The 15,671-nt window shown below is 35.6% G+C and overlaps 1 protein-coding gene across 1 annotated transcript in view; it reads left to right on the top strand.

The window, feature by feature from the left end:
* The window catches only part of LOC128558678 (von Willebrand factor D and EGF domain-containing protein-like), a 44,940-nt gene extending 34,374 nt beyond the window's left edge, over positions 1–10,566 (top strand). Inside the window, exons 16-24 of the mRNA XM_053548717.1 lie at positions 207–376; positions 2,374–2,630; positions 3,293–3,410; positions 4,165–4,273; positions 5,023–5,153; positions 7,059–7,176; positions 8,977–9,049; positions 9,539–9,675; positions 10,209–10,566. Coding sequence (XP_053404692.1) covers positions 207–376; positions 2,374–2,630; positions 3,293–3,410; positions 4,165–4,273; positions 5,023–5,153; positions 7,059–7,176; positions 8,977–9,049; positions 9,539–9,675; positions 10,209–10,429 — 1,334 coding nt within the window. The 3' untranslated portion in view covers positions 10,430–10,566. The remainder of the gene's footprint in view (positions 1–206; positions 377–2,373; positions 2,631–3,292; positions 3,411–4,164; positions 4,274–5,022; positions 5,154–7,058; positions 7,177–8,976; positions 9,050–9,538; positions 9,676–10,208) is intronic.
* Positions 10,567–15,671: the final 5,105 nt, after the last annotated feature.

The raw sequence follows: 15,671 nt of genomic DNA, 5'->3' as shown, positions 1-15,671 counted from the left end.
TTTCCAAACAGAATTACATTTTCGTTCTTAATTACTTAAGAATGTATTCACAAAATGGCAAATACAGTCAAAGCTGTATAATTTTTCATCACTTGTACTGTTTTTCGCGTAAAATTTTGCTGAGTCCTACTACCATTTGATTCACTTTTCAAAATCAGCTAATTGAATAACTGATTACGTCATTTCAAATGACCGCTTATTTTCAGCATTTGCTCCACAATTAAGAAATTTCCCAACAGAAAATGGCAAGACTCAGGCCGATGCTGAAAAAGCTTGCAGGGACGCTTTCAGCAAGCACAGTACCATTCAGCAATGTACAACGCATGCTGGAATGGACTTTTCCTCCGATATTGATGAATGTGTAGAAGATTTCAAGGTAATCAAGAAATTTCTACACTGAACTAATACATCGCTAGGGTAATTATATGCATTGTGCAGTTAATATCTAAAACAGAATTTGTTTATTTTCTTGGACACATTGAAAAGTATATATTCACCTTTCTGAAGAGTTCAAGGACTTAATAAAGAAGTCGCATAGAATTAACGAATATGATTGCAGCTATTTCACTAATGTAGTTTGATCGTAATTTTTCAAATAGTTCTGAATGTATGCACTGAAACTTCATATAAATGCTGACTTAGATTTACAACTGAAACTGTTATCAAAATATTTCTGCTATACTAGTATTAACAATTATTATGCTGGGCACGACTGATTCTACCTTTACGACCAGTGTAGATCATGATCAGCCTGCATATCCGTGCAGTCTGATCATAATCTGCACTGTTCGCCGTTTAGTCAGTATCTTTTTGATAAGCACCCTTTTAATAGTCTGTGGTACTGTCCAAACTGAAAGATGGACAAGTTCATTATAATTATATAAAATTAGCATGGTAAAAATTCAAGAATCTAGATCTATGCTATTCAAAACCTCGATAACGGAAATTTAATATCAAATGGCAAATGTAAAGTAAATCTTCGGTTCCCGTGAGTTTGAGATATATGCACGTTTTATCAAAACGAGGCATTCGAGTGTATATTTGAAAGTTACATTTAAGATAAGGCAAAATAACAGATGACGTTTTGTGTTCCGTTATCGTTGCTTTACTCAGTTTTATTTTAATTCCATTATTTTTCTAGCATTGAACATATTTTAGCTCACCTGTCACACAGTGACAAGGTGAGCTTTTGTGATAGCGCAGCGTCCGTCGTCCGTGCGTGCGTGCTTAAACTTTTGCTTGTGACCACTGTAGAGGTCACCTTGATGATATCTAGGTCAAGTTCGAAACTGGGTCATGTGCGGTCAAAAACTAGGTCAGTAGGTCTAAAAATAGAAAAACCTTGTGACCTCTCTAGAGGCCATATTTTTAAAAAGATCTTCATGAAAATTGGTCAGAATGTTCATCTTGATGATATCTAGATCAAGTTTGAAACTGGGTCACGTGCTATCCAAAACTAGGGCAGTAGGTCAAATAATAGAAAAAACTTGTGACATCTCTAGAGGCCATATTTTTCATGGGATCTGTATGAAAGTTTGTCTGAATGTTCATCTTGATGATATCTGGGTCATATTTGAAACTGGGTCACGTGTGATTAAAAACTAGGTTAGTAGGTCTAAAAATAGAAAAACCTTGTGACCTCTCTAGAGGCCATACTTGTAAATGGATCTTTATAAAAATCGGTCAGAATGTTCCCCTTGGTGATATCTAGGTCAAGTTCGAAAGTGGGTCACGTGCCATCAATAACTAGGTCAGTAGGTCAAATAATAAAAAACCTTGTGACCTCTCTAGAGGCCATATTTTTCATGGGATCTGTATGAAAGTTTGTCTGAATGTTCATCTTGATGATATCTAGGTCATGTTTGAAACTGGGTCAACTGCGATCAAAAACTAGGTTAGTAGGTCTAAAAATAGAAAAACCTTGTGACCTCTCTAGAGGCCATACTTTCGAATGGACCTTCATGAATATTGGTCAGAATGTCCACCTTGATGATATCTAGGTCAAATTCGAAACTGGGTCACGCGCCGTCAATAACTAGGTCAGTAGGTCAAATAATAAAAAACCTTGTGACCTCTCTAGAGGCCATATTTTTCAATGGAACTTCATGAAAATTGGTCAGAATTTTTATCTTGATGATATCTAGGTCAGGTTCAAAACTGGGTCACATGAGCTCAAAAACTAGGTCACTATGTCAAATAATAGAAAATACTGCATCATACTCAGTTCAAAACTGGGTCATGTGTGGACAGGTGAGCGATTCAGGACCATCATGGTCCTCTTGTTCTAAATTTACCACAGGAAGTCAGATATGTAATTCAACCTTTTCAATAGGGTATCTTTCTATACTGATGAAATTGTCCCTAATTTTGCAGTATTTCGATGATGGGTCGTTTGTTTCAAGTGCTATCGATTCTGCTTTGGCGTCATGTGTTGCGACAATGTCACGAAATGCTTCTTGTTATGGTACAGACGGAAAACTTCCTGACTTCATATCAACAGATAGGTGTCCTAGCGATTGTTCCAATCAAGGCACGTGTGTTCACGGCACGTGTCATTGCCACACGGGTTACGTTGGAGATGGTTGCGAAATTAACTCAAGACAGCCACCAGAATTGTATAATGTTATAACGTAAGTACAAGTGACAAATATACATGTGGTAGGTAAATAAAATGTACCTAATGTGACTGGACATTTGTCACAGAAATGTACAATACCATAAGTTAATGCCTAGGCTATAATTGATAATCAGTTCTATAGAATGAATTGTGGTCAGCCTCGTTATTACGTTATTATTAAACAACATTTACATTTTCACCATGATGATTCAGAGTGCCTTACAGTAGACGTTCAACAAAATTTAAACGGATATGACTTGAAAACAGGACATAATCCAAACAAGACAAACGGAGTTATATGTAAACATGAGAGACAACATTAATATTTCAGTTTACGACGTGTTGTATAAAATATTACTTTTTAATAGACATTTAAAGGCAGTCAGTGTATTGACACCTCTAATTTTGTTTGCGAGAGCGTTCCATAATTTGAGAGTGTTTGGTAGTGTGGAAGCAGTGTCAGTAAGACTCCGGTTGCCGAGTCGTCGGATTTATTGTAAAAGAAAATAGAATATGTCACAATCATTTTCAGAGCCAATGATGGTAGATAAATAATAGACATACTCAAAATTTAGAGCGGTTACCAAATACTGGTAGAAGTAGTTATCTCACTTGTAAACGTGATTTTGCTGCAGATGTCCTTTCAATCGGATTCTAATAATTTAATGATTTCAGCTCTTACGAAGATTCTGTTTTGTGTGACGTCACAATGAGGCTGTGTGAGACTGTTTACATGGCTGGCAGTAACATATTTAACAATTCAAAGCTGTCGTGTAGAATAGAGGAATTTAAGGTGCGGCTCTCCTTTTATACGTAGTGAGATAGAAATGCCGTCACTTTTACAATCGTAAGAAGCTGGTAGTTACATTGTTTATTTCACAGTTGCACAGAGTAATAGTTTGAAGAATTGCCTTCATATACTTAAACAAAATGACACAATGTCCATAGTTGTTTATATCTTTGTCCTATTACATGAAGCGATTTTCTTTTATTACGTTTTATTAGTTTTCTCTATGATATCCAGCGGTACCAATTCTCATGCTATCGGAACCGATAACCGATTTGTGCGACTCCTCTAGAAGACTACTAATAATGTTAATTAGAAGATGTTGCAAAATACAGGACACTCCAATTCAAGTTGCTTCCATAGTTCTTTATTGTGTCAGGTGTGCAAAGCAACCATAGCTTTTAGTTGGAGGAGCGGGGTCTCGAAATCAAGACTTCTGGTTTTGTAATCAGTGTTACAACTGGACCACTTCGTCCGTTCTTATGCACCAAACGGGCTTGGTTATATACGACCATTCACCGATTTACACTCTTCTTATTCGGGTAAGTTGCACACGCATCAATTTGGTACACCTCCGGGACATGCTGAGTATTTTGGTGTACCGGTCACGTGGTCGCCATAGTCCGGCTTGGTAAATATGCGCCTACAGTGGTAGCACTCGTAATCACCTACTGTATATACACCAAGTTGGGTATAAACCTCATTTAAAATTTCATGTTTTGTTACTTTCAAATGACCGTCGTGTCCGTTTATTTTCTAGTTTGATGGAACAGGCTTTGTGGCGACTGGCAGACATTTTACGACCGGGGTTGTATACGATAATATGTACCATGTTGGATGCAAACTGCCAGCCAAAAGTACAGTCGGCGGTATGTTAAAACTAATCACTTATTTAAAGGTTAATTGTTACACTAACTACCAGGTTATTACTTTTGAATATAAAATATTACTACATGATCGGTGTTTTTAATTCAAATGTGTGTCTGAAAAGCTTCTCGTCTGAATTCATTTTTACATCAGAAATACAGTCCCGAAGACAGCTCATGTATAAAACTGGCAAATCACTATGTTTTAAATGGTTAATTTGACCTACACAACATTTTAACATTTAATATGATAATTATTCGACGTAGCCTGAAATCGTAAATTATATACAATTACATATTTCGGTCTTTGTCTCAAAGCTTTATCAATGAATTTCATTTACTGGCGAGATTATACATGTACAATAAAAATGACGTGAAGGTGCATTTTTTTCATTGCTCAATAATTAAGTGGTTTCAGTGAACGACACTATGTACTTTATGGTTAGTATTATTGACCTAAGCATCAAAATTTACCAGTAACATTAAATGATGACACTTAATCTTTAAAGAAGAAAGCCGAAATCAACAAATATATACAAATTTATATCATAATTAAAAGGCTCAAGACGTCTAAAAATTGCATCTCAATCAGAGACAGTCTGGAAAGTATTCAATGGACCACTTTCATCTTAATATCTTCTTGCGCTGTGTTTTATACAAAATCTGATCAGAACAACACTTCATTGTTGTAGTGTATAGATAATTTGTAAGTATGACAGACTGACTTCATTTCGATCACAAACGTTTTGCAGGTTACACGGTGATCAGTTACAATATATCTGTAACAAACGATGCCCGTCACTATAGTAACGAGGTCAAAGTCGTAAAGACAGATTCTACTTGTTTGAATTGTCGGGACGATGGTCTGTCGTGTCAGATACAGGTAAAATTTGCGCAACAAAAATAAACCAGAAAGAAACTGAAACTAAATAATTTGATTAAACGTCTATTTTTATACAATGATATATTCAGTGGCGTTGTACATAATAATAATAATAATAATAATAAAATAGTTATTATAACAATATTAATAATGACAATAATAATAATAACAGCCTTTTTGTAACAAACAGTCATGAAGGCACCCCTCCCCTTGAGGTCATACACCATTGCGAATACCAGTGCTTAAAGCATCTGGTACGCCCAGACGAGCTGCATATAGAGGTTCAAACCCCCGGTTAATGATGCCATCATATACTATTTAAGAAAGAAATGCCGCATGTGGTTCTTGGACGATCTGTTTATGAAAAGAATTGGAACCACTGCCTTACCCTTGCATGATCGTAAGAGGCGACTAATAGGGTCTTAACACTTGCTTTTGCTGTAACTCTGTGACTCCAGCAGGTATGCAAATTTTGATTCCATACCTCATGCTTTTATTTCGATGTAAATGAGATGTGAAACAAAAATTTGTAGTCCTGTTTGGCGCCATATAACCTATACTGTGTTGGTGCGCCGTAAAACCCAAATAAATAAATAAATAAATAAAATAAGAAAGAAATACTACACACTACCCTACTCATAGAGCCTTACCAACAAGTGCATTTATTCAACAAACCTTGGAGATATAAATGTTGAAATGTAAAACCTTTTACAAAAGTTTAAGAACTATCACCTGCTGTTTTCGCATGATAAACAGTTATCAAGAATTTAAAACAATGCCCGGAAATCTCTGAAATACAGCGTCTTAAGATATTTTTTTAACGTGTCAAGTGATTTACTTTTGCGTAGTTCTAACGGCAGTTCATTCCAAAGTTTTACACCAATAGTACAGAAACTTCTATCATTGAATGTTTTGCACTTGTTGTATGGAACAACATAACGACATTCAGAATTTTCAGACGATCTCAAACTTTGTCTACTAGGAATATATTCTGTTAAATACAGAGGTGCTTTGCCAGTGTGGCAGCTATACATAAAAGAAAGTATCGTGAACTCAGTTCTTGCTTTCACGGGCAACCAATGTAAGTTGTACAATGCTTGTTTAGAACTGTCAAATTTCCTCCTGTTAAGGGCAAGTTTTGCGCACATGTTTTGAATACGTTCATGCTGCAGCTTGTATGCGGCTGAAATATTTTTCGCTCTTGGGGAGTACTAATTGAAAATGAATACTGTTTACTTTAAAGGGATAACGCATGCTTTTGCGTGTTATAACATCTGCAGAGTCCTGAGGGACTGGTTTGTGTCCGAGCTCGGTAGGGCGAGTGTATCGATGTATCTCTGGGGATTCTGAAGACTAGAACAACAAACATACGTAAAAGTTATTCTAACAAACACGTATAAAAGGTCAAAAATGAATATAGTATCCATCAGCGTCATTACATGTTTGTGAAATGCGCAAGGATATCAGCATTGTTAGTTAACGTTGACGTCATTTCGTTTTGAATTATGTATATGTTGTTCGTTTACGTTTGTCCGTAGAACGTGCATATAAGAAGTATGTGTTAACAACTAGGATGCGCTAACTTACTCCTGTGAAAACGTCCCAACAGCAGCTTCACGCTACACTGTTTAACATATATTCATCAGCCGGATAAATTTTGAAGCGCTTGTTCACAAAACGTGATAAATACACAAACAGTGAGTTAAGGCTCAGAAATAAAACAGATACCAATATCTACCAAACTTTTAAATGTTTTAAAACTTTAGTATAACACTCTAACTTTTATATGGCAAGGCACTTACTGTTAAAATGTAATAAGTTACCTTTTAAGTAAGCAATTTATATAGTAAATATTTCATAATTTGTATTTTCCTTGTTGAGTATAATTTATACATTTCTACCTAGGCCGGTATGTGTTTGATAGATGGGAACTGTAGGCAATCTGGGGAGTTGAATAAGATGAATCATAACCAGAAATGTGATCCAGCTAAAAGCAACAAAGCGTGGACATCGCTGTCGACAGGTTAGTAAAGAAACTAAAATTGAGCAGAAAAGCATTACTCAATTACACTTTAAAATATACTTGAGAAGTTTTACTACATTTTATTAGATTGTATCATGAGTAAACATAAGTTATGAATTCAACTTTCTGCCATGTAGAAAATTAATTGAAAGGCTATCAATGATTCAATCGTAAGTGAAAATTCAATCTGCGGGATACACTTTCTCTAAGAAGTTGTAATTATTATATATTTGTGCTATATGACCGGCTTATTTTCATCACGGTTTTGCTATCTCGAATCCCAAGGGAACGAACATGTTTCTTCGAGATAACCGAAATTCGACTTAAAATGATATTTTATGCGCGTGTTTTCGGGAGAAGACTTGAAAATGCCGGAATTTTGTAATAAGCAAGTTTGCGATATAGAGTTTAAACTGTACTGGTTGGGAACCATTTTCCGGACAGGACCAGTTTCCGGACACGTGTAATATTCGCTTTATTTCGTTGTTATTCATGGAATTGTTTCCTCTAGATCATTTAGATGTTTAGTCTTTATGTCTACAACAAAGCACTATTTTATAAGGCTATGTTATGTTTGGGTTTTTGATGATAACTCACCTGCGTTTACAAAACAACTTTCTGTCTTAACGGGGCATGAAGATAGCATTGCGCATGCGCAGTAGTTCACACATGCCGAGGTATCAAGTGGGGAAGTAATATTCAAACTACATAATGATTGTCTGCTGATAACATGTTCTACTTTTAATTTCACGCTAAAAGTTACGTAAGATGCAGGGCTGTCGATTTTTGCACTAATTTTATTCTATATCTATTGGAATTAGCAAGAATTCGTATAATACGAAATTCGAGTTTTTTTATAGTCAACCTCGGTTTGCTTTCATAGCTGCTATTGAAAGTCGGGTTATGTTTCATGTGTAATTTTGAAGAGTTGAATGATAAAGAAATATGTAGAAATAGTTTAATTACTTATTTTGATATCAAATTAACAACAAAACACCGTCAAAATATTTGTCCGGAAACTGGTTTACCTGACGGGAAAAATAACTCATTTTAGTGACCTCATTTGAGGCCCCATGGAACCCATATTTTACGTCACAGCGCGATGCTGATTACAACATCGGATGTGGAAGGAGCTGAAGTATGTGCAGTATGGGCTTCATTTGTGTCAAATATCTTTTTTAGGGAATAATGGAGCCGAAATATAAAAATGTGTCCGGAAAATGGTTCCCAACCAGTATAGAATGTGTAAACCAAGTTTCAGATTTAGTTCTTAGAGAATACGGGTATACTGCGACTTACGACTGTAAACGCGTAATCTATTTATAAATAGAACCTGTGAGAAGATCCTTTGGAAGCATAAAATGCAACCGAGCAAAATTTAATAGCAGACTCGGTTTGATTGAGTCTGTTCTTGAGAGGTAGTGGAAAGTGTAACACCCCTCACGCCCCTAGCAGCGGCTTAAGCGGAACTATATTACCTATGTACAGACTCCTTGATCCCAAAGGTCCAACATCCTAACAACAGATTTTCTCACGTTGGTGTAAATAATCTATACATTAGAAAATGATTTTGCAAAGGGATTCAAATATTTTCATTTTGGTTTTATTCACTTAAAGTTTGTTAAAGATGTTAAATAAAAGTATCTTTAATTCGCCATCTCTTAATTAATGTTGTAAGTCTGTTTACTTCCATCTAGGTACAAACAATAATCATGCAATACAATTTCATAAATTGACTGCATGTAACAACTGTATGTCATAATACCGCTAGAGTATATTACCTCTTAAACATTTTTTCAGGTATTGATACTGGCAGCCTACCAACGGCACCTCTGGGTGGAATACGGTACAAACGATTCGATATCTGGACAAGGTCTGTTTTATACCCGTTTTATCCACCTTTTTATCCCCCGGCGAAGGCGGAGGAATATTGCTTTGCCGTTGTCCGTCCGACTGTCTGGAGCAATATCTAGTAAATGATTTGGAATATTTAAAGAAAACTTTGGTAGAATTTCATTAAACTTCTTTCAGCTTCTTTCATTTTTCCGCGAACACTTATTAACAATATGTGAAGTTGTGTACCTACACCCGGTCACCCCCCTACACCCCGGTTTTACTCCCTCCCCCTTCCCATCCCTCAACTCCACAAACATTTTTATTTTTTCGTGTTTTTAAACCTTAACCTTCCATGAATATTTATCAATATTTGTGGTCTATTAAAGGATTGGTAGATAATGCATCAAACTATCTGTAAACTAAGGCACGTATATTTGCTGATTTCAACAGAATAGTGAAAATTGAATATCAAAAGTCAAATCCGTGCATCAGCCTTGTAGCAGCTTACTTTTATATTTATGTACAGGAATAAAACTGGTTGCCCATGCGCAGGTGATGCGACCTCTAAGAATTGTGCGTGTTGTGATGACGGTGGTTGTCAGTGTCCCGCCCCGAACCAACATCAGTGTACACTGTGTGGCTCAACACAAAACTGTGGAACACGTGAGTAACTTCAAAAAACTGTACTTTTTTTAAAAAACTTCAATCATTACACAGTGGAACAAGCCGGCCCGGGTAGTCTCACACTAAAAGGATAGTTCATTAGTAGGGGTTATTGTTCAGTGAACTTTTCATCGGTTTTTATTTAGAAGAGTTCAACTATATGTATATATATATATATATTTAGAAAAGTACAAGTGTTCGGGGATATAAAGCAGATAGGAAACCAGTGTCAAATGTTCAGCATCTAACTGGCTGTTTCTGACTTCATTTTTAAAGATTGACCAATCGCAAAGCTTTATTCTGATACATGTATGTAAACTCGCATTATGGCATTACAGCCTTGCGTCCTTCCCGAGCAAAAAAAAAAAAACAGCAATTTTTAACCTACTCCCGTCTTCTAAGATGAGAGGATTTGCTCGAACACTACTGAAGTTGTAAATTCGTTATTTCAGTGCCTCGTCCGTAGTATTGTTTTATTGGAGTTAATATGCAAATTCCGCTGCGGTTTGAAAAGTCTGACTTGTCTCTTACAGCTCAGCCGGGTCCAGACATGGGGATTGACGGGTACACGACTGCTCTAGCTGACTGTCCATGTAAATTCGACAAAACCAAGTATAACTGTGCATGTTGTCAAGAGGAAATCAAGAGTTGCCAGTGTGGTCCTGAACACCGGAACCAGTGCGTTGCATGTGATCACATGGACCACTGTGGGAATAAACCCTGGATATTTGGACCCCCAATGCCAAATCACTAGACGCTCGATTGAATATGTCATGTTTAACAAGACTTAGTACACGTCTCCAAGAAACTAGACGTTTGAATATATGTTTTAAATAATTTGACCTCCTGTTCCAAATACCTCGACTCTTGATTGAATAAATTGTGAATGTTTTTATTGTTTGATTTTGATGTTTTAGAGTTATATCTATAAACTCATCTGCCTATAAGTGAAATCAGCGTGATTTACTTTGATTATCTGGATAACAGCCACACAGTGTTTTAACGTTTCAGAATGAAATTGTTTCAGATATTTAACAAAACGACGTAAATTGAAAATCTCTCGTATGGTTTGTTTAATACATAGAAAAAGTACTTTACTGCGTAAATGACGCGGGATACATCTGATGTAAAATAAGAAAATACATCATTTGTTTGTCCTAGATATAACTTTATTCTCTATCTATTTATCTATCCAATCATGAATGTTCATTTGCAACACGTGACCGTACAATATATTACCTGATTGGACGCACGTGCGTACAAAAGCCTGTATTTTTCCGTATTTGGACGGTTCAAAAAGTCCCATGTTAAACATACGATAAAGCCCGAAACGCGCGGAAATGTTTCGAATGAAATCGGGAGAAGTAGGCGCTCTATGTACAGAGTAAGATTATGCGTCTTGAAATGAGGAATGCAGAAATACAATATTCAGTGAATCATTTTTAATTCAAACTAAAATGAAATAAATATAGAATAAAAAGGTTATTTCACATTGAACTGTACAATACGAGATATATTTGGACTCGTACCCAGCTGAAAAAAAAATATTGGACTCGCCGCTCAGCTGGGTACTCGTCCAAATATATCTCCGTAATGTACAGAACAATGTTAAATAACCTAATAATACTAACCAAAACTTAAATATGCTGTAAGTTTCAGTTCGTCATTATTTTTTACAAATAATACTTTCTTCATATGTTTCTTTCATATATCAAATATATTTCTACTGCTTTATTTGTTTGGTGGAATTGCATAATAATCACTTGCAGGCTAAAATTGAAAGAGTTATAACTTCTTGTAGTAAGGCTGCAAAATTGCCCTCAGAGTCATATTTTTGTAAAATATTGCATTTCCTATTAAAATAAATATATATTGGTTAATGAATGGGAAAATATTATACTTCATTATCGCAGAACTGAAACATTTTATAGGAGCAATTTTGAATTTCAAATCACTCACCCCTTCCTTTAGATCTACATATATATGACCAAAAACTTCGAAAATAGCTGTTGAAGTATAACTAAACTTGCTTGTAAAGTGATTTTTCTTCACAACTCTTTTTTCTAGAGGTTTTTTATATTGTAGATTCGTCACTTACAGAATAATCTTGAACAATAAATTTTAAACAGTTCGATTGGGGAATGCGTTCTTTCCGTAATCTTGTTGGGATATACATACATGTTGCATATGAACGAGAAAGGTGTGTAATAATCATACAGAGCAGACAGTAACTAAAACAAGGTATTTTTCTTGTTTCTGTACCTTCTGCCAAGGCATTGAGTATACGAATAAACAAGTGTTTGATTTGTGAGAGTTTGTATACTTTTTTTTAGTATGTATGTTCACGAGCATATTTTGTGTCTTTTGTTACCATTATGTGTATATTGGAGTCATCAGCCGAGAACAACTTTTAATTTACACCGTCACATGTGTTTGGAACATGGTGGATATTAAGCCTCAGGGCTCAAATGGTGTTTTGCCACTAAACATCACAAGATAGTGACGCATGATGTTCCTTCGTTTTGTCGCCTTTGTCTATTTGTTTTCTTTATCTACATATTTTTGCGTAGATGTTAATCACTACACAGCCATACATACCAGGGCCATTCTAAAAATGATGGCAATTGCGCGCGTCTCTAGAAGTTTGGCATTACTTCTTTATAATCCTACAAGTTGTTATTGAAAACTATCGTACCGTTTCGGTGATATTTGATTTCTTATCAGGTGTAGTTCTATACACTAAGCAAAATTAGTGTATATCAAAATCCCCTTGATCAAAATCCCCTCCATGGAAAAATGACTGGGTGTTACAAAATCCCCTTCATACTTTTGCAGGGGGTATCATAATCCCCTTTGTGATTTTCATTATAGATATATACATATCAGTGCTCCAAATTATATTATGTTTGCTATTAAGGCATTGTATTTATGTGCTTTATGCAGTAGACTTTTAAATTGTATATAGTTGTATTGAACTTGATGAAATAAGTTAAAATCATAGAGGGGATTATGATACCCGCTGCAAAAGTATGATGGGGATTTTGTAACACCCTGTCATTTTTTAGTGAAGGGGATTTTGATCAAGGGGATTTTGATTGTCTCCCAAGCAAAATATATATAGCTTCGAAAAGTAGAGTACATTACAGTACGTTGTTATTTATAAATACTAGTACTTGCGAGGCAGAGATTTAGTGAACTGCATACTTCATTTGGGAATTCAAAAAATTAAAAAAAAAATTGTCAGACTGTCCTTAAAGACACGACACGTCCTCGCAAGCCCAGAATAGCAGTGACGTCAAAGTATATTGCTGCTGTAAAACGTCTGATTGATACAGACGCCAGACACACGGTGTCCAATAGCGTTTTTCCTGGCATGTCAACAGGGAGAACTCCTGAAATTCTTGCCAAGCACTTGAGTTTACAAACTGAGTCTGGTTAATTGAGGGGCTAAAAGCCAATAGGGTTAAATGTGCTTAAGACACTGAAAAACTTCTCTCAGATTTAGATGATCGCACAAGTTCACAGCTTCTAACAGATGAGACCTGGATATACTTTTATGAGCCACAACAACAGAGTGGCTGCGAAAGTGTGACCATAGACCAGTAATTGCAAAAAAAACCCCCAAAAAACTAAAAGTGTCAATTAAACTTGTTTTACATTCCATCTTCTTTAAATCAAGGGGCACTGTTGCAAACATTTCTACACCGTCAGGAAAATCAGTCTCTGGAAAGTGTAATAGAGACAAAAGTATAGACAGCTGTTAAACGAAAACATAAAATATGTGTCAAGGACTGGTCTTCGCGGTCTTCAGTTGATCCCTGACAACGCTGCGGCTTGCAAAGGTGCCATTGTTCAAAAGTTTCTGGGAGATGGAAATGTAGCGCATTTCAATAATCCCGCTTATCCACTACAGTAGATCAACGTTTTTGTGACTTTTTTCGTCTTTCAAAGGCTGAAAAATATTCTGGCTGAAAACATGCTGGTAGCAGCAGGGTCTCCTTATTTTCAGATATTATGACATCACAAGCTTCAAACGTATCATGGACAGAAGCTATACAAGAAACAGTTTTACCCACTGGCACCAGAACAGAAAGAAAATGCCTATGTACAGGTTACACCCTACCCCTAGGTATTCTATAAGAACCATGATCATGAACGGGAAAGTGCACTAACCCATTTCAATCGTACATTTCTCACCTAAAACGCAAAGTTCGGTGAATGGGTACCCAGCATATTGAACAAGCTGTAATTTATCTTACACCATGTACCAGTCACTTTGTCTCAATATTTCATATTGCAGAGATACTCCACACAAAAAAAACTTGAGTGAACATCCGGTCTGGAGGTCACAGCAGTGTGCACATGTTAGGCGAAATGTAAACAAATAAAAACAGAATGCAAAATATTCACAGTTTTACAATAAAACTCGAAATGATGAATGAAATTCATCTTTTATATGATTTTGAAGTTGAAGTCATGCATTTGTATACATCTGTACTGTTTAATTAATTCTTATTGCACATTTATGCTGTATATACACATTAGCGAATTCACATCAGCCAATTACTAGCATTTAGGAGTGACCTGTCGCTTTTATTAATAGATTTGAAAGGTTACTAGAATAAACCACTTCAGTAAAGGGGTACCCTACCTTTTTGTAACTTATTTTATAATAAATATTTAAATGACTGCCGCTTCGACAATTAGACGCCGTGGTGCCGCGGTAAGCGTGACGGCTCTTGAATCTAACTTTTGTGAGTTCGAATTCCAACGGTGATCAATTTTTTTTTTTTCATTTTAATTTATTTATTTTCATTTTATATTTTGCATACAACATAGGTTTTTCAAATATCTTTTTGATTGTGAATTATTCAACATGGTTGACATAGCTCTTGACAATTTTGTCATTCAATTAGCTGATGGCACTGATTTGGAGGAAACCGACGCCGTCAGCGAGTGTGAGGATGCTCCATTGGGCGCGTGTGTTTGAAATGTTATGAATGTATTGAAATTGTATGAATGAAATAAGAACTGAAATTGAAATGATGAAATAAAATGAAATTTAAAAAAATATGCAAAATATAAATAAAACAAATTCAATCATAAAACAATCGCCCTTTGTGAGATTCGAACCCACAGCCTCTTAATCGCAAAAAGTTAAATCATTATCAAGATGCTTCAATTCTACCAAATGAGCTATCAACGCAATTTCAATCCGCCTGGTATTCAAAGTAAATTTACAGTTTTAAATAAGTCAAATATCTTTCAAACCCTTATTTAATAAATGGAACAGTCTGGAAAATCCAAATCTAAAAATAAAAGCGACAGGTCACTCCTAATTGCTATATAGTACCGCACAGTATTATGTCGTTTTTATTTTTAGCAACATGTAAATAAACAATCAGTACTTAGCAATCTGTTTTAAAACAGAAGATATTGGAAGTAAGATCAGCAGTTGGCTTGATAGCGCAGTAGGTTGAGTGGATAGAAATGTTATAGTTTTGTAGTGACAGTTTTGAGTAGATGGTTCGAACCTTGCATCCATCATTTTTTTTATTTTGCATTTAATTTGTTTGTGTTTTTCTCTGATTTCTAATTTATTCACGAAAACCTCAAAAGCATTAGATCATATTAAAGATGAAGAGTATTTAAATATGGTTACGTGTTAACAGTGACATATATAAGTTAGAGAGCAAGTTAGTACTAGATTAAGAAACTTGTGTTGTTTTCATTGAATCGTATTGGAAAAAAAAAATAGAAATTAAATACACTTTTCAAAATACTATTTTACGGGTCCGGGAATCGAACTCCCAATGAAAAAGTATAATACGGGTACCATTACCGCTCGGCCAACGAGGTATTACTGTTGTCAGCGTAAACGTTATGTATTGACTTAAATTTATGCTATTGTTTTGTTTGTTTACATTTCAAAGCGCCTTATTACTGTGCGATACCTAGAATGGTTTTGTAATCTAGACAGGAACTTTACTAGAGGA

The sequence above is a fragment of the Mercenaria mercenaria genome, chromosome 7 (genome assembly GCF_021730395.1).
Source record: "Mercenaria mercenaria strain notata chromosome 7, MADL_Memer_1, whole genome shotgun sequence".
NCBI classification, from domain to species: domain Eukaryota; kingdom Metazoa; phylum Mollusca; class Bivalvia; order Venerida; family Veneridae; genus Mercenaria; species Mercenaria mercenaria.
This window is presented reverse-complemented; position numbering and strand designations above follow the sequence as displayed.